This window comes from Gambusia affinis, linkage group LG01 (assembly GCF_019740435.1).
Source record: "Gambusia affinis linkage group LG01, SWU_Gaff_1.0, whole genome shotgun sequence".
NCBI lineage: Eukaryota > Metazoa > Chordata > Actinopteri > Cyprinodontiformes > Poeciliidae > Gambusia > Gambusia affinis.
In genome coordinates, this window is record NC_057868.1 from 38,626,837 (window position 1) to 38,654,005 (window position 27,169).

The window sequence follows — 27,169 nt, forward strand, 5'->3', positions numbered from 1 at the left end:
TTTCTCCATCCTGCGGAGCTGCTGATGAGAAACACAATCGATTCTCGATAAACTCGTGATTACTGTCATTATATGCAACAGTCTTAAAGAGAAATTATGCTTACGACTTTATTTACATTTATTGGAACAAAAACAAACGCTAGGTTTGTTTTCTGCTGCATTCAGCATTTTGAGAGGTTGATTCAGTTTTTGTTGTTGTTTATATCAGCGTTGTTGTACTTTTATGACACTTTATTAAGTCTGAAAACCCAAAGTGCTTCATGTTACATGAACTGGTGGTGTCGGTGCAACTTTGGCTACAATAGTGGTTACCAACACCGGTGTGTGAATCTGTTGGTGTGAAGCGCTTTCACATCCTCTTTACTGAACAAAGTCTTATTTATACACTCTGAAAAGGGTTATAGCAGCTTTGGGTTTATTATAGTTTAGTTTGACCTCAATGCAACTTTATTGGAGTTTTTCCCTTTTTTTCCCCGTTTTAGTTTTCTCAGTTTCAGTTTTTGTTATTGTTAGTTTTAGTTAAAGATAATTACCTTGGTGAGGAAATTGAGGGGAACAAATGTCAACATAACACAAACATGGTTGTTCCACCAAAATAAATTAACTATTTTTCAAGCCATTTTCAATAGTTTGTAAACAATTTGTTTTTTTATTCATTTATTATGTTGAATAGTTTGATTTGTTGCATAAAAGTGCAACTACAATATAGCCCAAAAAAACATGCAAATTAATTCACACTAGTTGTAAAAAGGTTGTTCTCCATAAATTGTAAATTTTAAAGAATTTTTGATGTTGAAAGTTTCTTAAATGCTTTCAATACTCCATAATGTTGAGGCTTGAATAACTTTAACTGAAATTGTAATTTTTTTAAGTTAATCTTCTTTGACATTTGGATTCAAACTCAGAAACCTTCTTGCTTGCTGTTAATCACATTGATCATATCTCTAATAACTGAACCAACTGAGTCTGATTGATAGATTATGACCCATGATTAGATTAAAATAACTGAGAAACTTCAGAGGGTACGTAGGATTTATTGGTGTAAAAAAAAAGTAGAAAATCCCTCCATACAAACAGATTTAAAGATAAAAGTATAAAATAACCTGAAAGTTCACCATGTTTTTACTTGCAGCTCTAATGTTATTATAAATGACAAATGTAAACTCATGAAAGCAGAAATGCAACATTTGATTTGCAAATTCTGACACAGATTGAATTATTTCAGTATGAAAACATTTAAATAATATTTTAGTTTAAGTTGAACTTGAAGATAATTGGTTAGATGATTTTTTCTGTTTGTCGTTCTCTCTGGTTTCTTCTCTCTGAGTTGATTTTTAAAACACTAAAGAAACTCTGGTGGTGTTTCATAAATATTCGGACACGCCTGATTGACGCCGTCGTTCTCTGTTCCCACAGCAGAATCTGAAAAACATTTAGATCAGAGATTAAGAGACTTTAAATGTAAAGTCCTAGAAAACCTCAGCTGATTGATGACCAGAGCGTGTCGAGACATTTTGTTTTCTAGAAATGATGCAGCTGAATGAGGGACATATTTTAATGTTTTTAAATAACTTTGAAATAAATTGGTTGCTGAGTCTTTATTTTTACAGACACTTGCTCTAGATGAATAAAACTCTGAAGAAGAAAATGAAGAAGAACCCTGTGGGGTGCAGGAGAGCTTTAGTACAGATGTAGTTTCTCATAAACTGTTTCTGTTTTTCTTACCTTTGCTTTTCATGGCCTTCCTCTTTCTGCAGAAAATAACCAAAGACGTTGATAACAAGATGATCTTGACGACAGAAGACAGAACTAAATAAAGCTGCAGACCTGCAGGGGAGTTAAAGAGAAAACAGTTTGGTTTGATCAGGACAAAGTGGTAAAAGTGGTGCATCTGATCCAACTGACATTTAAATGTCAGCATTTCTACACATTTCTCATATTAGTATTAGTAAAACATATTAGATATCTAAAGTTTGCAGCATAAAGAACCAAAGATGAAACAGTGTTGTTGTGATTTTGCACTGGAAATGCAAAAGACGTTTCATTTTTTTAAAAATGCGCTGAGACGTATTGACAAAACAATCGTTGCTATCTGAACCGAAATGGATCAAGATTATTACAGTTAAACTAAAACTAACAAATTAACAAAAACTGAGAAAAAGTTTTGTTCACTGAAATAAATAATAACAGTAATTAATGGTGGAAAACCATAACTAACTATAAATCATGCATTTATAAAACTAAAACATAATGAAAGTATAGTTAAAATATTTTTTGTTTATGTGTTTATGAATCTGTTGATGGGAAAAAGATTTTTCTTTTCTCACAAAAGATTTATGTCAAAATTACGTCATTCTGTCCATCCAGGCGGCGTTTACGCCAGTCACAAAACGGCGACAGCAAAACATGGGAGAAATAAATTAATACATTTTAAAATTGTATCTTCTGTTAAATATTCATCGCCCAATCGATGTGTGAACAATCACAATACAATACTTTAGTTAATTTTTAGGTCCAGAATTCAAAAACCTGGAACTATTACTATAACTAATAAAAACTAAACTGGACCTAAGCAATATTTAATCAATGTTAAGAAATAATAGCTAATAAAAACTAGCAAACACTCCAAAAACTACTTAAAACTAACTGAATTAGAAAAAAAAAAGTCACAAAATAAAACTAAACTACAGTAAAAATAAATGAATAACTCTCACAGCCTCGTCCTCAATGCTAAATCAGCTTTTTTGCCATAAATGCTAAAACTAGCATAGCCACCGATGACGATGGTAGAAAGATGATTTTCAAGTAACAGCAATTAGCATTGATTGTCAGCGCTAAGCCCCGCCTCCTGGCTCTGATTGGTTGCATTTCTTCAGACAGCAATAGTAGCTCAGTAGTGGAGGAAATCAATCCTTTCATTAATGAACTGTTTTATATTACACTGTGACAATTTCAACAAATGTGAACAAAATGTTCCTTTTTTTAAGTTGCACACTGAGGGTTAAGGTCTTTGTGGGTTTTCATCCAGTGAGTCAGTAAACCATAATCTGTGGGAGCTCTGATATTCTCTTTGTCCTTCAATAAACTAAAATGAATCCAAGAAATTTAAATGAATCAGATGTTGGTTTACCTCCTTTTGTTTTTGTATTTCGTTTATTTAATCATGAGTTTTATAATTTATTACTAATAGGTTTTTCCGTTAACAGCTCTGAATGTCACTGATGCACTTAAACAGACCCAAATCGTCTCATCAACATCGACCAACATGAACCGACGGAGAACCTGAAGCTGCAACTGGTTTCTTAGAGAGTTTGATGGTTTCAGATGGAGAAAGAGAGAAACTCTGACCCTGAGTTGTTGCTGCTGCTGCTGTTGTTGTTGCTGTTGTTCTTCTTGATGTTGTTGTTGTTGTGATAGAAGCTGATGGAGAAAAAGTTGATCTTATTAAAGGTCCCACTCTGCAAAAACACAAAATCTTATCAAGTATTTTTAGTCTAATTTGTGCAACTTTTTTAGTAACCTTGAGTTAAGATTACCTCTAAGTCACTTTTGTCTTATTTCAAGTGTGCTACAATAATTTGAGTAAAAACTAGGTAAAGATACTTTTATGTTTTTGCAGTGCAGAGTCCATTTTGGTTCTGAGGATTTGAAACAGAATCATGAGTATAAATTTACATTCCTCTCATTTTATGATCGATGTGTCTGCAGTTCGAACATGTTTGTCTTTTAAAGTTGATCTGCTGAAAATCTGAGCTAAATGATAAAACCAGAAAACTCACCTTCAATCACAAGATTAAAATCATCGTATAGAGTTCCATCATAGGTTTCATCTGAGCGACACCAGTACCGTCCTGAGTCTGACGGTTTCAGATCTGTGATGCTCACATGTAGAAAATCAGATGAAAAAATGTTTCTTCTTTCATATCTGATACTGAATCTTTCGTTCTCATCTCTGTCTTCAGTTGATTCAATGAGAATATTTTCTCCTTCACAAGTTTCCTTACAGAGAAACCTTTTATCTCCATAATAATCAAATTCACATGTAACGTTGATGCTTCCTCCTTCCTTTTCTGCATAGATTCCCACAGTTTCTCCATCCTGCAGAGCTGCTGAGGAGAAAAATGTAGTTAATTTAACTGGATGCGTTAGAATGAATCTCAACTTAAGAAAGTGTTTCAAACTCATTCAGCTAAACTCACTAAACCAGATCAACAATCTTCTAGTTTCCTTAAACAGCTGAATATCAATTGAGGAAGTTTGCAAAGTTTTGAAGAAAGGCACTGACGCATCTTTTTAAGGTTTTCTCTTCAAAGATGACTTGAGTGTCTTAGAGGAACTTGATCTTCCTCTTCAGTTTCACAGCCGTTTCCTCTGTTTATTTAATAGTCTGAGTTTTATAAAACCTACATTTCTGGAAAGCAACCGACTCTGAGCATGTGAAAGTTGGAAGCGTGAGTTTTATTTTGTTTTGTTTCTACATATAAATGCCTCCTATCAGGTTTTCTGTTATTGCATGAAAACAAACATATTTTACATCCGGATGTTTAAAACATCAGCAAATTTCACCACAAAGTGAACAGAAAGTAACAGATCAAATGGAGAACAAGTCAACAAAGCATAGAGCTCTATTTAAAATTGGTTTACCAAATAAATAAAAAGGGATGCAATAGATAGAACAACTAAAACGGTTGGGTCCAAATATTTCAACAAGGTAGAATAAATCTTTTATATTCCAGGGAACTGAAGGATTGACAGCCTGAATCCTCTGTGTGAAATCGGTTGGTTCGATTTGTGGTCTGTGGTCATTTGCTGAATGACTTCTCCCTACTTCATTATCCTTTTTCTTGTCAATTTACGGTTTAATAAAGGCCACCAGTGCCACAAAATCTTTTTTTATTTGTCTACATAGAAGCTAAAGTAAATAAAATGACATAAAATGTACTCACTGAGGAAGAGGAGGCAGATCAGAGTGAGACAGACCTTCATCCTGAGCTGCTGATGGTTTCTAACTCTGTTTCTCTTCCTGCTTCACTGATAAACCAGAAACTTCTGCAGGATGCAGTTCCTCCTCTGAACACCAGAGGGCACTACTACTTTTACTGCAGAGTTAAAGTTTCTGTAGGAGATTATTGCTGTTTTTACTGAGTTAAAAATCTAACATTGTGTTTTCTCTTCAGACATAAGTTATAAAGGAGACACAAATATGTTCATTTCTTCAAAAGGGGATCAGGGCCAATGGAATAAAAGATACTCCTGACATTTTTCTCATATTTATGAAATTCAAGTCAGAATTCAGTTAGTTTGTTTTTTTATTATTATTATTGGCCCTAATCCTCTTCCATACATTTCATTTTAAAAAAATCAACCCCACTTCAAAAATCTAAACTATTCCTTTTTGCCTTTGATGAAATTCATCCTGAATATTTATGGCATTTTGAGCTTTGATTAAACTTAATGAAGAACTTCTTTATGAGAGAAAACAAGTTTAAGCAGCCAAAATCAACCCCTTATATGGGAAGCTAAAGTTAAAAGTTATTAAATCTAACAAGTTATTTGATGTAAAATAAAGGAGACCTTTTTGTAATACACAGAAGTGATCAAGCAAAAAATTAATAATTCAAAGAATATTGTTTATTAATTCAACTTGTGTTGGTTTAAAGTATTTACAAATCTTTCCCATGTAGAAATCCACATGAAAGAATAAAAATAAAAGATGAAATCATTTCAAAGCTTTCATAAAACATATTAAAGCAATCTGAAAAAAAAACAACAAAAAAAACAAACAAAAAAACAGAATGATTACATTGCGTATTTGTGATTACAAAAACAAGATATCAAAACCATCTGAACTGGAAAAATCTCCTCAATTATTCTACAGGTTTTTTGACATTTAGCAAAAATAACTGGGTAAAGTTTCATAACCTTTAGGTTGAGTTCTGGGCCTGCAGCTTCTTGTTAGATTTAAATAAAAATCCTTCTCTGTACAAACCTGCAGTTTATTATTCAAAATCACTTAAAGGATCAAATTAGTCTAATGATTTAAAGTTCCTAAAGATAAAGTTTAACATAAAAATTATTAGATTTATTTCACCTTTTGCTTTGCAGCGCCGTCACTGACATGAAACTAAATTGTTGTTTATTTTTGGTTTGTGCTACAGTGTGACTAAACGTTGCCGAGCTGAATCCTCTTTACTGCAGCCGCCATGTTTTCCGACTGTCCGAGGCTCAGCGTAGATGACGCTGTCTCCATGGTTACCACAGGGGGCGCAGCTGTGCAGGTTGGTGGTATGTTTGGGAAAATGCACCTCGGAATAATCGAGGCTGTCACTTTCAACCTGGAGGATGAGAGGAACAGAAATTACACCTTAAAGATTTTTATTTGTTTATTTATAATATGATTATTTGTCATTCTCTAAATACAAAGCAAATATTTAATATTTATAATCTAAATAAACCAACTAAAACTTGACTCGATGCTTTTGAAATGTAAACTTTAAGAAATAAAAAAATAAAATCATGAAGTTATTTAAAACAGCTCAATTAGTCACGGCTTTTATTTTCTTTAATACTTTAAAGTAAACTCTGGAAGACCGTGATGCTCACGGACTGTCCTAATAGTTTCAGCCACTCTGAGAAAATTTTCTAATATTTGATCAGGAAATCATAAATGATGTTCATCTGACGAAAAGCATTAAAGGGCGCCCCCTGCTGTACCAAAACCACAACTACAAGGAGATCCAGCTGTCATAAAATGAGTGAATAAAGAGATGAAATCCTGAAACTGACAATGTGGTGCACAGAAGAAGGTGAATGATGAATTTAACGATCTAAAAGCATAAAAATGATGAATAAAAGTTTCTTTTTCATGCTAACTTAATAAACAAATTGATTTTTTTATGAAAACTGAATAAAAATATCATGTTTGACTTCAAATATTTACATTTATAATTGTATTTTCATGAAAAAAAATACTTTCACAAATGTAACTGAATTAAATACTTGAATTTCAGAGTTTACTTACTGTGTTTTGGGTTTCAGTTTCCCTCTTTACGCTGTGGGGCTGCAGGAAAAAAAATCTTTTGTTTCAGATGATTCAACAAACAGTGAAAAAAGTCCAAACAGATTCTTTACAGACTCAGACTCACCTTTATGACGGTGGCATACTCTGTTCCTACTGACGGCTCTGCAGAACCTGCTGCACAATAAAACAATAATTTGATACTATGAGACATTGAGGTCAGAGGAGCTCCGCCATTTTTCTTGCTGAGTTTTGTCATTTATTGTTATTTTATGTAAAACTGATGCAGAGATTCACCTTTCAGCAGAGCAATGATCCCAGAGCTACACTGGATAAGTTTAGCTCCAAATACATTCACATCTAGTCGAGTTTAATGATTTTAGCCAAATCTTTTGTGTGTAGAAGTTTTTTATTTTCATTTTGAATGAGCTTCTGCTATTCTCTAAAAAGTAGGAAGTCCAAACTACAAATAGCAATCAGGTCTGCAGAGAGAATCATCAGGACTGATTTTCCCTCCATCCAGGACTTTTACATGTCTAGAGTTAGCAAAAGAGAAGCTAAAATCTCTGCAGATCCCAACTTCTGTGTGCAACCAAAGTCAAAGTCCTTGATTCTGTACACAAACTGCTGGGCCAATAAAACTGGTTCTGATTTCTAAAACATTTGTCTCTGACTGGTGAAGACTTACCACAAAAACACTAACAGCTGGATTTGCAACAAAAAGTGGTTCTGCAAGCTGAAGGATCAAAGTGCAAATTATAAATCACTCTGTCATGTTACAAAGAGCAAATGAGGAGCAAAAATTCTGATTAGTTGATTGCTTGACTTAGTAAATAACAATAATCTTATTAAACATATAGTCATATGTTTGGGCAGCTGAAACTGGTAGTTCCAGTGAGTCAGTGAAATACATTTTCTCCTAAAGTGAAGTTAGCATCTTGAAACTCACCTTTATGCTGCTTGTTTTTCCTGTATTTGAAGAAAACCAGAAGCGCTGCAGCCAAAACGATGATAATGATGGTTAGAGCCACACCGACAGAAAGCAGAACCCCTGCAGGGACGTTTAGAGTTTAACAGAGTCTCATCGTCTCCGCAAAGCTGCAGACGTGAACAGGTATCGCACCTGCAGGTGGCGCTGACGTGCTGGAGGGTTTGGTGGTTTCAGAGGAGAAAGGAGGAGAAGAAGAGAAGCTCAGTCTCCCTGTTGATGTTGCTGTTGGGGAAGCTAATTGGAGATAAATTATTAGAGTTCTGTTTTATTAATAAGCAATATATTGATATTTTTATTACTGTTGGAAAAAATATGCAGTTTCTCTTTTTTCATAATGATTTTATCTCAGAAGTGTTCTTGCAAACATGACAGCAAACATAACAGTATGTAAAATGTCAAAAAGGTCAGCAAAACACACTACAGACCAATTTCATTTTCAGCAGGGCAACCAAATAAATCCTAAATATGAACTATTGCAGTGAAATATCTCAGAATAGAAAGTCAAATTTTATAAAATAGGTTTTTGGGTAAGTATTGATCAAAGTATAAAAAATAGAGACCAGAAAAACTTATGTATCATTTATGTATCATTTATGTTACAAATGGAGATACAGGAAACAAATCCAATGTTTTCTGAGCTGCTTCAACGAACGAGGAGTTAAATATTTCCACGCTTGACTTTCACCCAACTTCAACTGAGACCTCGGCATTTTGGGAAAAATCACAGTTTGTTTGTGAATTTGTTTTTAGAATATGTACAAAAAAATAAAGTATGAAGCATAAGGTCCAAACTTTGTGTTACATAATCAAGGGAGTGGATGGAAGTATTAATTTACCAATATTTACCAATAATCCCAAACCTTTTCTACCGATAATCTTACATTTACTATAATCCATAAAATAACTAAACATTTATTTAATAGTTAACCCTTCAGTATAGTATCTAATTTTAAATAAAGTGCATAAACAATCATTATTTTCCAAAACATTAAAACTATAATAATAATAATAATAATAATAATAATAATAATAATAATAATAATAATAATAATAATAATAATAATAGTAATAATAATAATAGTAATAATAATAATATAGTAATAATAATAATATAGTAATAATAATAATAATAATAATAATAATAATAATAATAATAATAATAATAATAATAATAGTAATAATAATAATAATAATAATAATAATAATAATAATAATAATAATAATAATAATAATAATAATAATAATAATAATATATATTAAATAAAGCAATAATCATATCTTCAAGAGATAATTTGAACAGTTTGGACATTATCTAAGTTTACTGCTCAGTTTGACTTCATTCTCTGATTCACAAAAATGTTTTCTAGTTGTTTTGAATTTGCATATTTTAAACTGTGATTTTCTCCTTAACTTAGTTAGGAACCATTTTTAAATATGTTTTAGTAATTATTTATTTATGGATTTGTAAATAACTAGAACTGTCTGTAGATTCATTATGTCAATTAATTTTAATAATTTAAAATGTATAAATGCTGAGTTAGTGTTTTATAAATATCTCGCCTTATGGATTTTTCTTACTGGTATTTTTTTGTTTTATTGTTAACATGCTGTAGTAGTTTTGTTATTTTTGCCCGAGATCTCTGCGCAATAACTTAAATAAAGTACATTTCTTCACCATTTAATTTTTGGTTCTGTTTGTTCTTAATATTTGGAGTAAATTGCAGTGAAAAACTCACCAGAGACGACAACAATCTTAAAATCATCGTGTTGAATCCTGCCCAAAGTGCATCTGTACCATCCAGAGTCCGACGTTTTCAGCTCCGTAATGCTCACATAAACAACATGTGATGCAAAACCAGTTCTGTTAAATTCAATGATGTATCTGCCACTCTGGGCTCTGTAATCAGTCGTTTCAACAAGAATGTTTTCTCTGCTGCAGTCTGTCTTACAGAAGTACATTGTCCTCCCAGAGAAGGTAAATGAACATGAAACTGTGATGTTTTTTCCCTTCATCTGTGTGTAGGTTCTTCCTGGAACAAAACCAAGTTCTCCATTGTGCAGTTCTGCTGCAAAGACCAACAGCAAAGAGTCACTGAAAGTATTTAACAAACCAGACTGAAGGAACACAGATTCACTTCTCTTCACTGCTAAAAACACGACTGGAAAACGTTTCATTCACAAAGAGACGAAAGCAAACCGGTTAAGCTAACCTTCAAATTAATTTTTTTTTTTTATTGAAAACCTTTTTTATTCTGAACAAACTTTTTGTCTTTGACTGCTTGTCGATGTTTGCTTAAAAAGAAGAATGTATTTATGTGTGGTGCTCTTTAAAAATATCAAAATAAAAATGTTTCTTCATCATCTCAACGTTCAAATGACCATAAATTTACAAATCTGCAGGTTAACTAACTTAACCAGCGTCTTTTTTTCTAACAGCTCTGAGTATTAAAAAGCTGCGAGTTCAGAAAATTTTATCTCCAACTCCAACCAGTTTTAGGGTAAAAAAACAGAAACATATCAGACACACAAAGGCTGATAAAGAATTTAAATGATCCAGATGCAGATATTGATCAGTAATCAGAAATAATCAACAGGAGATTAAATAAAGAAAACTCACTGAAGAAGAAGAGGCAGATCAAGGTGACCTTCATCCTGAGCTGCTGCCGGTTTCTAACTTCGCTTCTCTTCCTCCTTCACTTCAAAAACAGGAACGTCTCGTCTCCTTCCTCTAAACTCAAAGTTTACTTTTCTCTCGTTTTTATTCAGCAGAGTTAAAATCTGACGACAGGAACTGTTCGGTTAACAGAAACAACATAACAATCAGTCCTGAAAGTCACTGATATCTAAAAGGTCAGTATTGTGAACAAACATCAGAAACTTTAACTAGACCAGCAAATTAAACTCTGGTTCTACAAATCAGTTAAATGTAATAAAGCTTAAATAATTCTGACTGAACCAAATTTTATTTTGTGTTTTACCAACTAGATGGAGTCAGTTTAGTTTGATGTTTTTATCCTATTTTTAATAATTGTTTTGTATTTTCCTTTGTTTTTGTTTGTCTTGATTGTATTTATTGACAAAATTTGTGTATTTAAGTCATTTTGATGTAGCTTATATAACTTTTGTTTGTTTTTAGCTACAAATTACTAATTATTCAGGGACAACAGTTAAAAACTAACCTTTTGGATAATTCTGGTTACTGTCCCTAGTTCTAATATTTAATTTAATTAAATATAGAGCTCTGGAAAAAAATAAGAGACCACTTAAAATAATCAAATCTTCTGATTTCACATTTCACAAGTATAAATTTGAGTAAAATAAACTCTGTTCTTTTATTTTATGAACTACTGACATCATGTCTCTGAAATTCTAAGCAAAAATTTTGTATTTATTTGCAGAAAATGAGAAAAGGTCAAAATAAAAAAGATGCGAAGCTTTCAGACCTCAAATAATGCAAAGAAAACAAGTTCATATTCATCTAGAAACAACAATACTAATGTTTTAATTCAGAAATCAATATTTGGTGGAATAACTAGGAGGTTTTCACTGCAGTGGACTCTTAATGTTTTCCACAGCTGAATATGTAAGTCGAATTAAGTTGGTTTTTTTGTGCAGAAACAATGCTGCTCATCCAGTGCATGACTCAACATTTTACTGCACAAAGAAACATAATAAATAGTTTATTCTAAGCATAGTTAATAGAATAATAGTTTCACTTGTCGATTTCTTTGCCTAGAAGTGAGAAATGTTACAGCAACTGAAACCATTAACACTCATTTTGTTTTGCACTTTTAGCAAAACACAATGAGGCCAAAAATGTTTCCAGAAGTTGTTTTACAGTAACTGTGGAATCAAAGTTAGATGTTCTCCCCAGGCATGCAGGAGTTTTCTCTGGGATTTCCTCCCACAGTTCAAGAACACGACTGGTAGGATAATTAGACTTGATAAACTGCTCTTCACCGATGTTGCAGCAAAACCCCAACATGTCAAGTTGCATCAGTTCCTTGAATAAATGTCTGCCACATACTGAAGAAACGGTACGTAAAAGAAACTGTTCAACTTTAGCAGGAGGAAGTTTGTTTTTAAAGCAAAGGCGTAGAAGAGAAGTGAGCAGTTTGAGTTTAGTTTGTTTAGACTCATGTTAACTTTAAACTATTTCTCTGCATTAGAAGACAAACCAACACAACCGGAGTTGGTTAAAACCAGTGATAGATTCAATCTGGTGCTAGCAAATAAGATTTAGAAAACCAGGCTGGTGTTCACTTAAAATAAGACAAAACTAACTTCCAAGTAACATTTCAGTAAGATGTAATAGCTTGTTTTAGGTCAAAAAATCCTTAATCTGGATGAAGAATAGTTCCACTGGTTATTTCACTTATAACAAAACATTTTCCCATGTTTTAAGTGAAACTAGAACCTGTTCCTTGTTGATTTAAAGGGTTTGCATTAAACAAATCCAAAACATGTTCATTACATTTGCTCAGCATCAAGCTTGATAATAAATAAAACACACAGTAGTTTTATTTATAAAACTGGTAAATGAAACACAACCATGTGAGGAGAAGGGAGTAATCAATAAATCGACATTTTGGGCTTTTTAATCTATTAATTTTACTGATTTAATCTTCAGAAATGTAAATTAGTGAGATTTTTTACTACATATAATCCAGAAAATCCTTGAAATACAAGATATTTAAAACCCTTAGAATAATGAAAAGAAAGATTCTTCTTCTTGTTGGATCAATTTTTTTTTCAGTGTAACTAGGTTACCTGAAAAAAAAAAAATATATATATATATATAATATACATATGTATATATAAACTACAATTAATATATATAATCAATTTAAGTTTGTGTTCTAACTTCCTGTAATATGACAGGTAATTAGAGGAAGTGAAAAATGATGACCTTCAGTGACACAGTGGAGCTAAACTCAGTCAGGAACTAAGAACGCTTTGTGGTTTTAATGCATAAACATTAAAAATTAAAGTTTTTGATGCTTTCTGTAAAATCCTCACCATTCATGCACCTTAATGTCTGTCCTGTTTCCCAAAAAAAAAATGCGTCAAGCAACCTTATTTGTGGATGAGTTTTATAGAAAACTTTGAATTGCTTTCAAGAAATTTTTTACATTTGTTCTGACTATTAAAGAGAAAATCCACAGATTCGGATCACTGATCCCATCTGGCTTTAAGTATCAGCAGATAAATACATTTTATGAATCAGTTTGCATCGTCTTATCAGATGTTTTTTATTCAAACTTCTCCAGAGGCAGAAGGTGAACTAGTTGAACTTTAAATCCACTTTCAGATCTGCAGGTGGAGAAACTGATCCTCAGATTGTGGATGTGGTGAAGACAGGCACCGAATATAACAAGCAGAAACATCCCTGAAATGTTTTTAAACAAGTCGAGAGTCTCTGACTGTTATTGAGAGGAAATAAAAACCTGCAGCTGTATCTGGAAGCAACTTCATCAGAAAACCAGGTGAGTATAAAGCAGATAAAACCACCACACTGCAAAACTTAACAACTATTTTTAGACCAGTTTCTGGTGTAAATATCTTAGTACACTTGAAATAAAGCAAAACTAACTTCAGCAAAATATAAGAGCTTGTTTTAAGTCAATGATTCTTTAATAATTATGAAAAAGTTTTAGTTCAAATGGTAAATTATTTAAATTTTAACAAGACATTTTTCTTAATCAGTGAAATAATCTGCCAATGGAACCAGTACTTTTCCATTAATATTAAGGAATTATTGAATGAAAACCAGCTCATATGTCGCTTCTGTTAGTTTTGTCTTATTTTAAGCGTTGAAAGGTATTTTCAGTGGAAACTAAACAAAATAGTTTGTCAGATTCTGCAGTGAAGGAGGAGGAGAGACATTCGACTGCTTAGCTGCTCCTTCCTGATTGGTCAGAAATTTATGGATTGGTTGTGACTAAATGGTTGAAATCCTTCTTCTGCAGACTGAAGACATTTGAAGAAAAATGCAACAAGTTTTCATCTTCTGCTTCCTCTCAGGTAAGGAAAGATGCCAAAAACATTTAGGATTTTGCATCTCTATAATTCCATATTTCCTTGGATTTTATTTTTCTCAATAAAAATACAACAAATCTGAGAGTGTTTTGGTACTGTGCAGCAGTTTCCTGGTTTGGATAAATCTCCGACTTTGTAAGAACAGAAAAGTGGTAAATTATTTGAAACAAATGCATTCAGAAGCATTTGATACACTGCAAAAACACAAAATGTTACCAATTATTTTTGGTCCGCTTTCTTATTAAACTTGGAAAAACACTAAACTAACTTACAAATAGCTTTTCAGCAAGATATAAGTGCTTGTTTACATAAGTAATTCAGCAATATTGATTAAAATTAGTGGCAGATTATTAAACTTATAAAATGGATGAAATAATCTGCTAATCAACTTTTTCTAATCAAAATCAAGGAATTATTGACTTAAAACAAGCTTTGAACTTGCAGAAAAGTTACTTGTAAGTCAATTTTTTAAGGTATTTATAGTTGAAACTATTCAAATCTTGGTAAGGTTTTGTGTCTTTTGCAGTGTGCAGAGCAAATCTACAGCTTGTTCAAACATTAAATTAAACTGATGGTTTTTCCTGCAGCTCTCTGCGGTGCGAAAACACTGATCCAAACAGAAGGAGGAAGCATCACAGCGAAATGCTCCTTTACTTTCTCTGGAAGAAGGAAGTTCGTCTGCAGGGATCCGTGTGAAAACAGAGACGTTCTCATCGAAACCGAAGCCACGGAGGCTGAAAAAGGCCGGTACAGCATCAGATACAGAGAAGGAACATTTCCAGCTTCTTCCACGGTTCTGTATGTGAACATCTCACAGCTGGTCCAGTCCGACTCCGGGCGCTACTGGTGCGGATTAAAAAGGCGTTTCATGACTGATTCACGCCAGGAGTTTCACGTAAATGTCACAAATGGTGAGTTTTATTTTTTATTCAGGATTATTAACATTAGAAAACGTTAATAATACAAATAATGTATTCCAGTTGTGCAACCATAAACATGAAGTTTATTTAGCAATAAAGAAACTTTAACTGGAATCTAGTGCTTCAGTCAGGTTGGACTAAATGGCTTACAGAAATCAAATGTCAAAATGTTGATGTTGAATGAACATCATTTAGTGAAACACTTACACAATAAATTGATTTTAGAGTTTTTGTTGTTGCTGAAGTGGAGTTACTGTCCTGGGATCAGGAGATACACTGAGCTCAACCAGCTCTTAAAACATCTCTGAATAATATAAAAACGACGCTGTTGTCACGTCATTTATTTACATATTAGGGAGATAATAAACAGAAACAAGAATGGAGAAGTGTTTGACTTTTTCAAACACAGAAATTTCCTCTTTCTTCCCCCAGAATATTTCTGGCATTAATCTCAAAATTTCAGATTTTGTTTTTACAAACCTGTTTGTTTTTTCTCCAGTAGTATTTTTTGACCAGTTAAAAAAAAAAAGAACAATGTTCTCCTTGCAGATTCATGAAAAATAACAAAAACATCTGAGAGGTTTTTCCAATATTCAGTGTTTTTAATTTCATGATATTCTATTTTACAACAAGAATATTTAATGATTATCTTTCACCAGATGTTATCATTATTTGATTCTTTTCTACAGTTTTAAAGATCACCCACAACACCTGTCACTAAATTGCTAATTTATGCCTCAGTATATTAGTCATAACTAAATACTCCTTTTCTTCTATGTTTTCACTCACAGATATGAAGGAGCTGGAACAGCAGCAGACGGAGGCGACAGGCGTTTCTAAAGGTCATGACCTGCAGAACTGAAGCTCTATGTTTAGCATTAGCTTCAGCATTTAACACTTAAAGGGGCCTTGTTAAGTAAAATTCACATTTTACACATTTTGTACTTACGTTTCTACTGTTTCTAAAAACAGTCCAATTATTTTTGGCAATAATTTAATGGTTTTTTGGTGTCTGAAAAATGAGCCGTTTCAAAAACCTCAGGAATGTAACGTCACAAATCACCTTAGCCCAGCCCATTACCTAGCAACTCTAGCCAAGCCAGCCCGTTACCTAGCAACACAAGCAGAGCTCCAGCACATTTGGTCAGCTGGTTTCACTGCTGTACAATGGCTGATGTTAAACAGGTGTTTTGTTGTTGACTTACCATCCAGAAACCACCTGTTGTATTTGTATTGATTGTGCAGGAGGCTCCACTTCTGTTTTTCAAAGATATAGGTTTGTGTGGTGTATCTGTTTGCAGCCACTTTCACATGCGGGTGTAAATGTTGAGTTGGGGCCAGCAGCAGTTTATTTGGATTTAAAGTGACAAGACGCCCCAGAAACAGCTCAAAACAAGCAGAACTGAAATCTCATTTTCAAAGAATGATTTTATGCGAAAAAATAAAATGGAATGAATATGTTAGTCTATAGAACCATCCTAACCTGTACATTTCACATCACATTAGACACTACAATTTCTCTCTACCAGATAATTTAATTGCAACAAAGAGTTGTCATTTCCCAAACATGTATAGAGGATTATGACCTCTGACCTCTGTTTATCTGGTGTTGAACCAGCTGATCTTCCTTCATCTCATTCAGGCTACGTTCTGCCTCTGGCTTTATGTGTCGCCATATTATTTGCTGCAGCTGTGCTGCTCCTCTACAAATGGAAAACAAGGAGAGAATCTGATGGTAAGCTGACATTAAAATACATTTCAGGATTTATTTAACAGAAAACACTGGAAAAAATATAAGATGATGACATCTGAAGCTGTGTTGTGTAGGTTCGACCAGCAGGAGGCAGTCAAGCATCAACACCAACAACAATAGGAGACGGAGAAGCACTCAGGTGGATCAACATCCTGGTTTTTTATTAAACTAGAGATTAATTTTTATTTCATGACCTTAATTTGAATTTTATCCTTTTCCTTTCACAGTTTTCTGCCTCAAAGTTTACTAACCGGACGCCTCCACCCGACGCTCAACAACAACTTTACTATAACCTCTGAGGCTAACGGCATTCCAGGAATTAAAATAGATGTTTTCATTAATAGACCCAAGTTCTGCACTAGTTCTGCTCACCAAAACAGCAGAAAGGCATCAGGTGTGAGGAGAATACAAACGGGTTCAGCTCTACATCCAGTTGTGTCGCTAAACCGAAGCTAAACAACTTTCTCAAAGAAAGATTACAAACTTTATTTACAAGCACAAAATCCTGTGCTTACAAATCAAGTTTTGTAGCTTAGTGAAATGAAATGTCTGAGACATAAAGATTTGTTCATCTGCAAAAATAATTCTAATTAATGTTTGGACGTTTGTAGAAGGTATTTGTGTGTCTGTAAAAAAGATTTTTAATTGTGATTCAGTTTTGTATCATTTGTAAAACCTCAGATACAAATAGATACAAAAAAAGTCTAACTGAAAACTCCTCTGTATGTTTTACAACATGCTTTTTAACATGAACATTATGACAATTCAGTCAGGCATACATTCCAATTGATAATTATTAAACATTAAGTACTGAGCTCTGTTAACTGTTCAAATTAGTTTAAAAGAAATCTAAGGAAACTGATTGTATGGAGTCTGACTTGCAGTGTTCACTCTTCCTGGACGCATGCATGGGGCGACAGTGGAGAGAAAAAACTCCCCTTAAAAACAGGTCAAGGCACCAGACTGAAGACTTTGTGATCCAGTTTTTGGTAGAAAGAGAGAAAAGAAAAGCGATAAATCAGCCAGATGGAAATTATTGAGCTCATTTTGATTTATTATGCAACTAATTGATTTATTGCTAATAGCGAAAGGTATTATATGTCTGTTTGCACATTTATGAATGTAGAAATGCTATTGTACATGTTTGTGCTTTGCATAAAAGAGTATCACAGGTATAATTTATTTTTGTCACAAGAGAGAAATATTTTTTTGTCCCTTTATCTTAAAGTCTTTCTTTAAAAGTGATGGAAAATAGAATATTTTAATGCTTCATCTGTGATATGACTTTTTATGTGTAAATGTAATCCGTGTTTTATTTTTAATAAACTGACCTGAGGAAGAATACCTGCTGCACTGAGCTGTTGATGCTGTTGTGGATCACAATAAACAAACATAAACCTGAGGTTCAGACTTTCACTTTCCCACATTTCCTACGAACTTCTGCATGAACGTGTCTGGCCTTGTTGATAAGAAGATGCTGTTGTGATAAAATGTTACGGTTTTTTCTTTCACATTTATTTTGACTTGTAAGTGACTTGTTTACTTTTATAAAGCAGTTGGTTCTGTATGGAGCCTCGTGCCGGGAGCCAGATGAAAGGCTGTTTACATCGTTTTAAACTGCGTGATTGTGAGCGTGAGTGGGAGTAAAAATACCAAGAGGTTTTTTATTCCATATAACACAGTAGGAGTGCAACCAGTAAACCTTTCATGGAGGCAAAAGCAAGAACGCCCCACCTGATGACTTTGTGTTTCTGTGTTTGATATGATGTAAAAGCAATTTGAAATGCCTTGCTGCTGAAATGTGCTATACAAATAAAATTTGATTTGATTTGATTTGGACTAATGATCATCGTTCATAATAAAGTATTTGGACAAAAATTTATTTAATTAATTGTCGCTTGATGATGATTCGATACAGGTGAACCCTGGAAGCATAATTAAACTTTGTCTATTATTTAGTTTTAAAAGTCATAGTTTAGCTAATTAAATAAAATTTTATCTTTGTTAGAAAATTGTTAGGTGAATTAATTGAGGTTATGTGGTGACAAAACAAAAGAGAACAAAAACACGTTTTACTATTGATAAACAGAGAAACTTTTCCAAATCTGATCATTGTGAAACTGCCCATTTATGTTACTGTGGGGCAAAATTAAGCCTGTGCACGGCTGACAGGTTAAAGGTGCGTAGAAAGTGAGAACAGAGCGTGCAAAGTGACAAAACACTCCACACGGCCTCCCATCTCAAAACTGAATCCAGCACCGCTGGCAGGAAAGATCTTCTGTAGCAGTCTGTATTACAGTGAATTTGAAGAAGCTTCTGACTGAAGACTGTTTTTCTAAGACAGTTTTCTGAAATCTACATTCATCTCCTGTGTTTTGTTCTCATTTGAGATGAGATTATCACAGTGCCAAACCGAGCAGAAACGTTTTCTGACTCTGAACAGACTTTGGCACAATCATGTGGCCAGATAAATTTACTACTTGCAGCAACTTCCTTAAATCACAGAACATGTTAAATTCATTAAGTCAGACCAGCCGACAGCTTTGCAACTAGTTAAAAATACAGTTAACTTTTTCACATTTAAAGAAATTACTCATTTTTTCTTCCAATATTCTCCCTCCTTTGCACTTTGGTTTTTAAATGTTCCTACTTAGAACAGATCAAACATTATATTCCAGTAATTGACAGCTAACATTGATATATCTGATGAAATTAATAAAACGTTAAATAAATACATCAAAACAACTTTCTTAAGATATTCCCAGCTTGTAACAGTTGTTGCTCCATGTTCTACATGTCAACAGTAGTTATGGATTCTGTTGATGTTTTACTAAAACCTAAACAATGAATGTCTTTTAAAGAACTTGAATGTGGTGATGCATTTCTAAAATCCAGCTAAGATAAACTTTCATCCATGTGCCAACGACTGCATGATGGACTTTACACATTAAATTGAAGTTCATACTTTCACTTTCTCTTTCCTGGAAACCTGTGCAGAGACAAGAATTGATCTGTTGTTGGTTAACCCTTGCAGTACTGGCAGTGGTCCAGTACAAACTGTATTTTCAGTCATAATGTTGTTTTCTCCAGTTACATACACATATAACTAAAGATATATACACATACAATAACCCCTGCTCTAGATCTTGCTCAGAAGTTTTTTCCTTAATCCCGGATATTCCGGTGGCATTGTAATGTGTATCATCTGCTTTTGGTAGCTAATCCCATTATTAACCTGAGGCAGCAGGAGCATGAAAGTCAACCCAAAGATTCCTGACAGAATCACAAGCAAGTAAATAAACAGCACTGCTGCATCCCACCAGCAGGTCAGAATTACCAAAGAAAATGACTTTGATCTTGTTTTTGTTTAGACACAAAATGTTTATCTTCATCTAAGTGTTGACATCCCTCCAATAGTTTAGGATAATATCAACCCATTGGATACTTCAAGCTTTTAGTGGGAGATACAACTGGATGTCGTCCACAAAGCAGTGAAATAATAGTTTATATTTCCTAGCAATGGCCTAGGAAGAGAAGAGGTTCCAAAATAGAGATATTACCAGCAGTAGTAACCATGTTCTGGTAGAAACCAGTTCTCACACAGAGAAACTTCACAAAGAAAGACCGAGGCAGCTGAGTTTGAAACCAGGAACTTCCAGCCTGGGATCCTCCAATCTACTCTGCTACCAACTTCAACATTTAGGCAAAGAACAAAGCAATTTTATTAACCTAAAAAAACCTTGTTTTTTTTCAAGGGCTGCTGCAAACTTTCTTTCAGATTCATTTTGTGTCACTTCCTAAGACTGCTGCCCATTTTAGATACGCAGGATGTATGAACAGGAACCCTACTTATACACCCTAACTGAAAGCAGCAGCACTTTGACATCTGAGCATCACCACTGAAGTAAGTGACTAATTTTATTTAACAATAGAAGTCTGAATTTCATTTTTACTTTCTGGTGTTTGACTTTCATCAATCCATGCTTGTTAACATGATTGCTTATTGTAACCCAGTGTTAAAAACACAAGTAAAAATTAAGAGTTAAAAAGTAGCAAAGATAAAAAAAAAATTAGTTAATAAATATGTTCATAAATACAGGTTAAAAGTGCTAAAAAGCTTTAAAAGCTGTGAAATATGCCTTTATTGATTGCTATTTACTTTTGCCATGTTATGGTTAAATTTTTGGCCTGTGTTGCCCAGAGACCCGATGATCATCCTCATCTGAACTTGGACTGCGAGCATGATCGAAAGGAATCAAAAGAAAAGGTAGACAGTGACCCGACTGGTCACTAGCTGTGAAATATTGACTTGACAGACACATTGGAAAAGACTCTTATTTATTTTATTTTCTCTTTAAAAAGTTTGGATCCACCATTGTTATTATATTAAATTCTATTCTTTCTTATAAACACTGTGTACTCTGTTGTTACTCACATCCGGGCTCCCAGTAATTTAGAACCTTTGGATCTGGCCCAACTTTCTTGGTAATTGGTAATAGTCATTGAAGTAAACTAATTTATCTGCCATTTATTATTACCAGGGGAATTTAAATTAACCTTTCTTGTGGGTTACATTATATTACTGGATATTGTAAATTTATGAGCATTTAATATAAAAATGTAATGTATTTCCAAAATTCAATCTGTTCCTTTCTTTCAGAGGGATTAAGTTTAACCTAAATGCAGGTAAGCAGGTTCCCATATCCTTTTAACCCATTTAAGTTATTTTAAAAACTGTGGAAAACAGACATTTATTAAAGTTAACACCCATGGCAACCATAACAATCAGTGCTTGTAATAGGTCCTCCTGTCCGGCTGTAATTGTATGCTGTGGTTTCAGTAATGGTATTTCCACCAGCACTAAAAATAAAACCAAATAAGAATCATTTTGGATTTTTACAACAGTCATATAGAACTTTCTGAGTTGCAGTAAAGTTCATGCAAACATTTTCTCTCTGAAATGAAGCAGGTTCATATGGTTGATCAGGGAATCTTCATTTCATTATTAAATATAGTTGATTTATTTAAATAATTGTTTATTAAACCTAATCACACTGTTCTCTCTTATATTTGGATTTTCTTGAAATATCAGTAAAGTTTAAGTGTCAAGTTTCTAGAATCTAGCAGTGGACTATTTAATAATTTAGTAGAGTATTTCTAAGAAATGTTTTGTCAAATGTGGATATTTATACTTAAGATGTTGTGAAACTTCAGGTGTTGAGGCCCATGGTGAGGCCCATGGTGCAAAACTTACTGTCGGAATACCTGGGCTCCTGAAAATTATTGACACCTTTGACCGTCCTGGTGACGCTAACTCCTTTTAGCACAAGTTGGACACAACAGTTTAGTTAGAACAGCGTTCAAGCATTTTGTTTTTTGAAGCAGAAACTAACTAATGGCCCAAGAGAAGCGATTTCATCACCCGTCCCTGTTGTCAACGAGTCCGTCAGATTTACTATCCCCCGTAAACCTGACGGAGAAGGTTCCTAACAATTTTTTTCTTCTTTTTTTTATGCACATCTATCTAATTATGTAATTAATCAAAATTAACACAAACTTTACACTGACCTATAAAGTTTTTTTTCATTAACGGCTTTTAGAGCTTTTTCCTAACAAATTTCCAATAGGTTGAATTCAATATTAATGCACAACTCGAAACAAAAAGCTGAATGTACATGAAAAATCTCACACTTGAGAAATTTTGGGACACTAATGAAAACTTTTGAGATAAATGAATTATTTCACATGTTTATTTCCGTAATATGCAACATGAAGTACACTCTAACACTTTGAGACCCACAAAAATTTAATATAAAGATCCACAGATTCAAGTGAGAGTTTATAATCACTTTTTTCTACAAAGTAAAATACTAAGGCAGCTGTTCACAGTTTCACACCCAGACAAGCTGATCAGGGCTGCATGCGGATGGCTCCGTCCAGCCTGATGATCTCCCCGTTGATCATCGGGTTTTCCGCCACTGAGGTCACCAAGTGGGCAAACTCAGCGGGGTCTCCTAGGCGTGAAGGAAAGGGCACCTGGCGGCAGAGGAAGGAGCGCACCTTCTCTGGAAGGCTGGCGAGGAGAGGAGTGGCGAACAATCCTGCAGGACGGATTGAGGAAATATTCATCAGGTTCACATCAAACTGTTGCTACGTTTCCGTTGTAAAGAAGCAAAGAACTTTACAGTGTTTCCATTAAGTAACAAATGCAATTAAAATCACATGTGAATAAGCTTGTTTACATGATAGCACTGAAAATGATGGCGGCAATGGATGTAAACACATATGAAATATCTTCATATTGCAGTCATTGCGCTAAACTCGCACAAAACCTCTTTAGAGAAAAAAAGTTTCCATTAAATGAGTTTATTCTCGTAACTCCAATCTGCAATTTTATGGTGAGTAGCTGTATTTCCATTAATTATAGAATTGAGCAAATTGAAAATACAAAAATAAATTTGCTTAAAAGGAAAGAAAGTTTTTGTGCCAGGATGAGGAGGTTTTTCAGCGGTATCAGAATTAAGGTAAGAAGAAGAAGATGATGTCTTGGCTTCTTCTTCATCTTTTCTGCCAGTAGTAACATCCAGTGGTTGATCACGACTTTCGTGATGCTAATGCAGTTTTGTGAAATACATAAATTTCTACATGCAAAAAAAATATATCATCTTAGTGCATTAGCATTTTATCAAAAAACATCACTTTATTAGAAAATGTAAGCAAATTTATTTTCCAATTTGTACAATTTTATAGTCAATAATCGCATTTCAATTTACCGTATAATTGTTATAAAAATTAAAACTGCTTAAGATAATGGCAATTTCTAAAGAATAAAAAATAAAAACTCCCAGCGCAAAAGTTTTGCAGACGGATGAGGTGGTTTTATAGCTGTGTTAAATTTGTGTTTTCTCAGAACTGTATTGGAAACAGTTTTTTCATGTGATCAACAACCGGATGTTGATCACTTAAAGTATTCCAGTGGAAAAGATGAAGAAGACAACAGGATTCTTTATCTCTTCTTACATTAATTTCCATACGGCTGAAAAAATACCTCATCCAAAAAAAAACTTTTTATCAAAAAACGTGAGTTTTACCAAAAGTTTCCATTAAGCAAATTTATATTTGTAATTCCAATTTGCGCAACAACATGGTCAATATGCATAAAGTTGCATAAATTGGAATTACTCGCTTAATGGAAACTCACATATTTGACAAAATTATTTTGAGCTTAGATGACAAGCTCTAGAGCTCTTACTGAAATATGAATACATCTCTCAAAACTGTTTACAGATTTGTTGTTTTAACACCAACCAGGAGCGATTGTGACGACTCTGATGCCCATCGGCGCCAGATCTCGAGCGATTGGGAGCGTCATTCCAACGATGCCGCCTTTAGAAGCAGAATACGCTGCTTGTCCAATCTCAAAGAGAGAGAAAACAATAAACCTGAGAAACGGAGCAGCAGCCGGTTCTGTAGCTTCAGGTGACGGATGTAAAGCTCCACCTGTCCGTCGAACGCTGCCACGCTGGCGGTGTTGATGATGCAGCCTCGGTGTCCGTCTGCGTCCGGCTCGTTCTTCCCCATCTCCCCCACGGCGAGGCGGATCACGTTGAAGGTTCCTGCGATATTTACCTGCAGCAGAACGCGCATGAATCAGAAAACATTCACCAACAAGATGTTTGAAGGTCGTCTTCTTATTCTCCTCACGTTGATGACATGCTGGAAGTCCTCCAGGCTGTGAGGGACGTTCTTCTTGAAGTTGTACGTTTTCACAGCCACAGCGATGCCGGCACAGTTGACTGCCAGGTCCAACTTCCCGAACTTCTCCCGGGCCAGAGACACGGCCAAAAGCATGTCTGCCTCGGACGTAACCTGGGAATGACCCAACGTGCACATGAACACAAGAAAATCTGGCTCTTAAAGTATCCACACCTAACGCACTTTTACACATTTTGTCATGTTAAAGAAAATCACATTTAATGTGTTTTGTCAGACTTTTAACAAATAGGCAAACACTTATTAAAGCTTTATTGTGAAGTGGAAGGAAAAAGAAAGATAGCTTTCTAATTAAAAACATGAAACGTGGCATGCATTTGTATTTTATGCTGAAGTATTATGGCTAGGTTAAGAAAAAAAATTAATTACAAGAATAAAATTGTAGTAATATGACAATAAAGTTGTAAAACAAAAAAGGAATGTTATGAAGATGAAGGCAGAATAATACAATAATACTAACTAGAATAATGTTCAATTAATACAAGAATAAAGTTCATAACAATACAAGAAGTTGTACGACACAAAGGTAATAATATCACAAACACAACATAATAATATGACAGCAAAATAATATGTGAAAAAAGTCAGAATATTACCAAAATAAAGTTGTTATATTACAAGAATGAAGCAGTAATTCTGTAACAACACTTATACAAAAAATAATAAAATTTTATGAGAGATGTTGACCATCTTTGGTATCAATTTTACAAATAAGGAAATAAATCAACTTTTAACACGGCAGCATCAGGTTACTATCACAATTTACTAATAACCTGTTATAAGGACACAATTTATTCCCTTGGATTTTATTTAGGCATGAAATACCAATTCAGACCAAGCTTTTGGGATTTATTAGTAAAAATAAATAATTTTACTTCAACTGCAAATGTTTTGTGCTGATCTGTTACATAAATCAAAAAAAATTACAGAGTAGAGTTAGAGTTATAACAGACTTTAAGACATTTAAGAACTATAGACCATTTGGCAAAGAGTACAAGTTCAAAAATTAAAAGAAAGTCTGCCTCCTACTGGACTGTGGGGAAATTACAACTTTACTTAATTAATGTACCAAATATTCCATCCAAAATCAAAAACTCAAACTTCCCCAGCGTATTTGATTATTCTTACACTTTTCTTGTTAAAATAAGTAAATAACACTGTCTTTTACTCATTTAAAAAAAGGAAAATATTAAAACTAACCTAAGAAATCACATTTAAAAAATAAGTTTAACTCAGAAGTACTTGAGTATTAACAGAAATATTTCATCTTTGATCATTTTCTGCCTGACAGGATGTAGATTTCTCCGACTCACGTCTGCAGGCGCAAAGGCGCAGCGGTTTCCCAGACTGCCAGCCAATTCCTGTCCATTGGAGGAGGGCAGGTCCACGATGACAGCGGATGCTCCGTTCTGCAGCAGGCGCTCCACCGTGGCCCGACCCAAACCGGACGCCCCGCCGGTCACCAGGCCAACCATGCCCTGCCCAACGCCAACATGAACACTGTAACTCTGATGCCAGCTGTTACAAAATCCAACAAACAATACATTTTGAAGACTAAATAAAAGAATTACTCAAGTTGGTGGAGGAGGAGAGCCAGAAATCTGCCTTTCCTAGGAAATTATTCTATTTATCTTAGTAGTAAATCGTATTTTTACCATAAAATTCTGATTTTTTCTCACTCAAATTTAAACAAAATGCCTCAGAAAGGAAGCAACGTGAATAGTGAATAGATTTGTTTTTTATGGAATTTGAACCAGATGAAGCTAAAATTAAGCCAGTTGAGTAGTTTTGGGTAGAACATATTTAAAGACAGAGTTGTTTTTTTATCTTAGATGCAAAATTTTTGTGCAATGTTGGCTTAATTACTACTCTAAATGTGTTATTCTTTCAGAAAATGCCCTTTTTTTTCTTTATACTGCAGTTAGCAATTAATCAATTACTTAATTAGTTGACCTTTTTTTTTTCAAAAATCAATTAATCGTGACTAATTGTTTAAATTTAGGACAACTTAAGATGACAGATGTAAAATGTATAAAATTAGATTGGAACTTACTTCTATAGAGCTGATTTCTGGCCAGTAACGAAATTCTGTACTTTTGGATATTAATTACTGAGTTCAAGGTAGCAATAATAACTAGCTTGAGATAAAAATGGGAAATCTGTAGGGATTTAAGCAGTAATCTTATATAATTGAGTGTAAAACAATAATTCTCCATCACATGGTAATATAGAAACACACAGATTAGTTAGCTGGTTAAAAGTTATTAACAAACATTTAATAAAAAATGGCAATATAAGAAGCTATAAATTTAACTTAATGGGAAAGTCTGTAGGTTGGCAAAAGAAGCATGTGCAGAACTGATGGCTGAACTCATTTACCATCAAACTACTAAACGAGATGGAAATCAGCTGACCGGAAGAGAAAAATGGCTAACATTGCAGCGGAAGCTTGCTTAGAGCTTAAACGTCTCATTTGCTCGATATAAGCAGCAGAAATGCAGCAGGGACGGAACAGAGACGTGTTTATTTTCTCTGAACTCACCTTCAAACTCCGAATGTGCGCCATGTTTGCTCCGGACACACAGTGGCGTCACATCAAAGCTCGTCTATCAGCGGATGGCTCACTCCGGACCCAAAATCCCACTGAAACGGGTTGGTTCAATGGGTATTATACA

At 34.0% G+C, this 27,169-nt stretch overlaps 4 protein-coding genes across 7 annotated transcripts; 1 reads left to right on the forward strand and 3 right to left on the reverse strand.

Annotated features, from left to right (window-relative positions):
- Positions 1 to 1,035: 1,035 nt before the first annotated feature.
- LOC122835301 (natural cytotoxicity triggering receptor 2-like) lies at positions 1,036 to 4,992 on the reverse strand. Of its 2 annotated transcripts, none has more exons than XM_044124255.1 (5): positions 4,947 to 4,992; positions 3,780 to 4,106; positions 3,349 to 3,420; positions 1,726 to 1,827; positions 1,036 to 1,422 (listed from the first exon to the last, which is right to left on the reverse strand). In XM_044124255.1, exons 1-5 carry the CDS (start codon positions 4,984 to 4,986, stop codon positions 1,343 to 1,345), a joined length of 621 nt encoding a protein of 206 aa, XP_043980190.1. In that variant the 5' UTR covers positions 4,987 to 4,992; the 3' UTR covers positions 1,036 to 1,342. The 2 variants fall into 2 exon arrangements, with proteins under 2 accessions (XP_043980190.1, XP_043980184.1); XM_044124249.1 differs by having other exon boundaries at positions 3,780 to 4,109; positions 4,947 to 4,990.
- Positions 4,993 to 5,649: 657 nt separating this feature from the next.
- Positions 5,650 to 10,794, reverse strand: LOC122835311. Of its 3 annotated transcripts, none has more exons than XM_044124277.1 (7): positions 10,627 to 10,794; positions 9,746 to 10,072; positions 8,142 to 8,243; positions 7,968 to 8,069; positions 7,146 to 7,195; positions 7,022 to 7,060; positions 5,650 to 6,335 (listed from the first exon to the last, which is right to left on the reverse strand). In XM_044124277.1, exons 1-7 carry the CDS (start codon positions 10,658 to 10,660, stop codon positions 6,153 to 6,155), a joined length of 837 nt encoding a protein of 278 aa, XP_043980212.1. In that variant the 5' UTR covers positions 10,661 to 10,794; the 3' UTR covers positions 5,650 to 6,152. The 3 variants fall into 3 exon arrangements, with proteins under 3 accessions (XP_043980212.1, XP_043980220.1, XP_043980203.1); XM_044124285.1 differs by having other exon boundaries at positions 7,146 to 7,192; positions 9,746 to 10,075; XM_044124268.1 differs by having other exon boundaries at positions 9,746 to 10,075.
- A 2,613-nt stretch (positions 10,795 to 13,407) lies between these two features.
- On the forward strand, positions 13,408 to 18,123 carry LOC122835326 (CMRF35-like molecule 1). Its single transcript, XM_044124300.1, has 7 exons — positions 13,408 to 13,495; positions 13,979 to 14,033; positions 14,636 to 14,959; positions 15,760 to 15,810; positions 16,611 to 16,703; positions 16,796 to 16,860; positions 16,949 to 18,123. The coding sequence occupies exons 2-7, from the start codon at positions 14,000 to 14,002 to the stop codon at positions 17,018 to 17,020; spliced, it is 639 nt and encodes a 212-aa protein (XP_043980235.1). The 5' UTR covers positions 13,408 to 13,495; positions 13,979 to 13,999; the 3' UTR covers positions 17,021 to 18,123.
- A 4,330-nt stretch (positions 18,124 to 22,453) lies between these two features.
- Positions 22,454 to 27,155, reverse strand: hsd17b10 (hydroxysteroid (17-beta) dehydrogenase 10). The gene is made up of 6 exons (XM_044124317.1): positions 27,037 to 27,155; positions 25,808 to 25,972; positions 24,426 to 24,590; positions 24,222 to 24,350; positions 24,030 to 24,138; positions 22,454 to 22,822 (listed from the first exon to the last, which is right to left on the reverse strand). Exons 1-6 carry the CDS (start codon positions 27,058 to 27,060, stop codon positions 22,632 to 22,634), a joined length of 783 nt encoding a protein of 260 aa, XP_043980252.1. The 5' UTR covers positions 27,061 to 27,155; the 3' UTR covers positions 22,454 to 22,631.
- Between the last annotated feature and the right edge of the window lie 14 nt (positions 27,156 to 27,169).

Bases quoted from the DNA above. Each gene is read 5' to 3' on its own strand.
- LOC122835326 (XM_044124300.1), top strand. From the start codon at position 14,000: ATGCAACAAGTTTTCATCTTCTGCTTCCTCTCAG. The intron at 15,811-16,610 runs GTCATGACCTGC...CATCTCATTCAG, and splicing joins GGCGACAGGCGTTTCTAAAG to GCTACGTTCTGCCTCTGGCT. The intron at 16,861-16,948 runs GTGGATCAACAT...TTCCTTTCACAG, and splicing joins GGAGACGGAGAAGCACTCAG to TTTTCTGCCTCAAAGTTTAC.
- hsd17b10 (XM_044124317.1), bottom strand. From the start codon at position 27,060: ATGGCGCACATTCGGAGTTTGAAG. The intron at 24,351-24,425 runs GTGAGGAGAATA...GTTCTGCTGCAG, and splicing joins ACTTCCAGCATGTCATCAAC to GTAAATATCGCAGGAACCTT. The intron at 22,823-24,029 runs GTTGGTGTTAAA...TCCGTCCTGCAG, and splicing joins AGTCGTCACAATCGCTCCTG to GATTGTTCGCCACTCCTCTC.
- LOC122835311 (XM_044124268.1), bottom strand. From the start codon at position 10,660: ATGAAGGTCACCTTGATCTGCCTCTTCTTCTTCA. The intron at 8,070-8,141 runs GTGCGATACCTG...ACGTCCCTGCAG, and splicing joins CACGTCAGCGCCACCTGCAG to GGGTTCTGCTTTCTGTCGGT. The intron at 6,336-7,021 runs GTAAGTAAACTC...CTCATCCTCCAG, and splicing joins AAACTGAAACCCAAAACACA to GTTGAAAGTGACAGCCTCGA.
- LOC122835301 (XM_044124249.1), bottom strand. From the start codon at position 4,986: ATGAAGGTCTGTCTCACTCTGATCTGCCTCCTCTTCCTCA. The intron at 4,110-4,946 runs GTGAGTACATTT...TTTTCTCCTCAG, and splicing joins GATCTGCCTCCTCTTCCTCA to CAGCTCTGCAGGATGGAGAA. The intron at 1,423-1,725 runs GTAAGAAAAACA...AATGTTTTTCAG, and splicing joins GAAGGCCATGAAAAGCAAAG to ATTCTGCTGTGGGAACAGAG.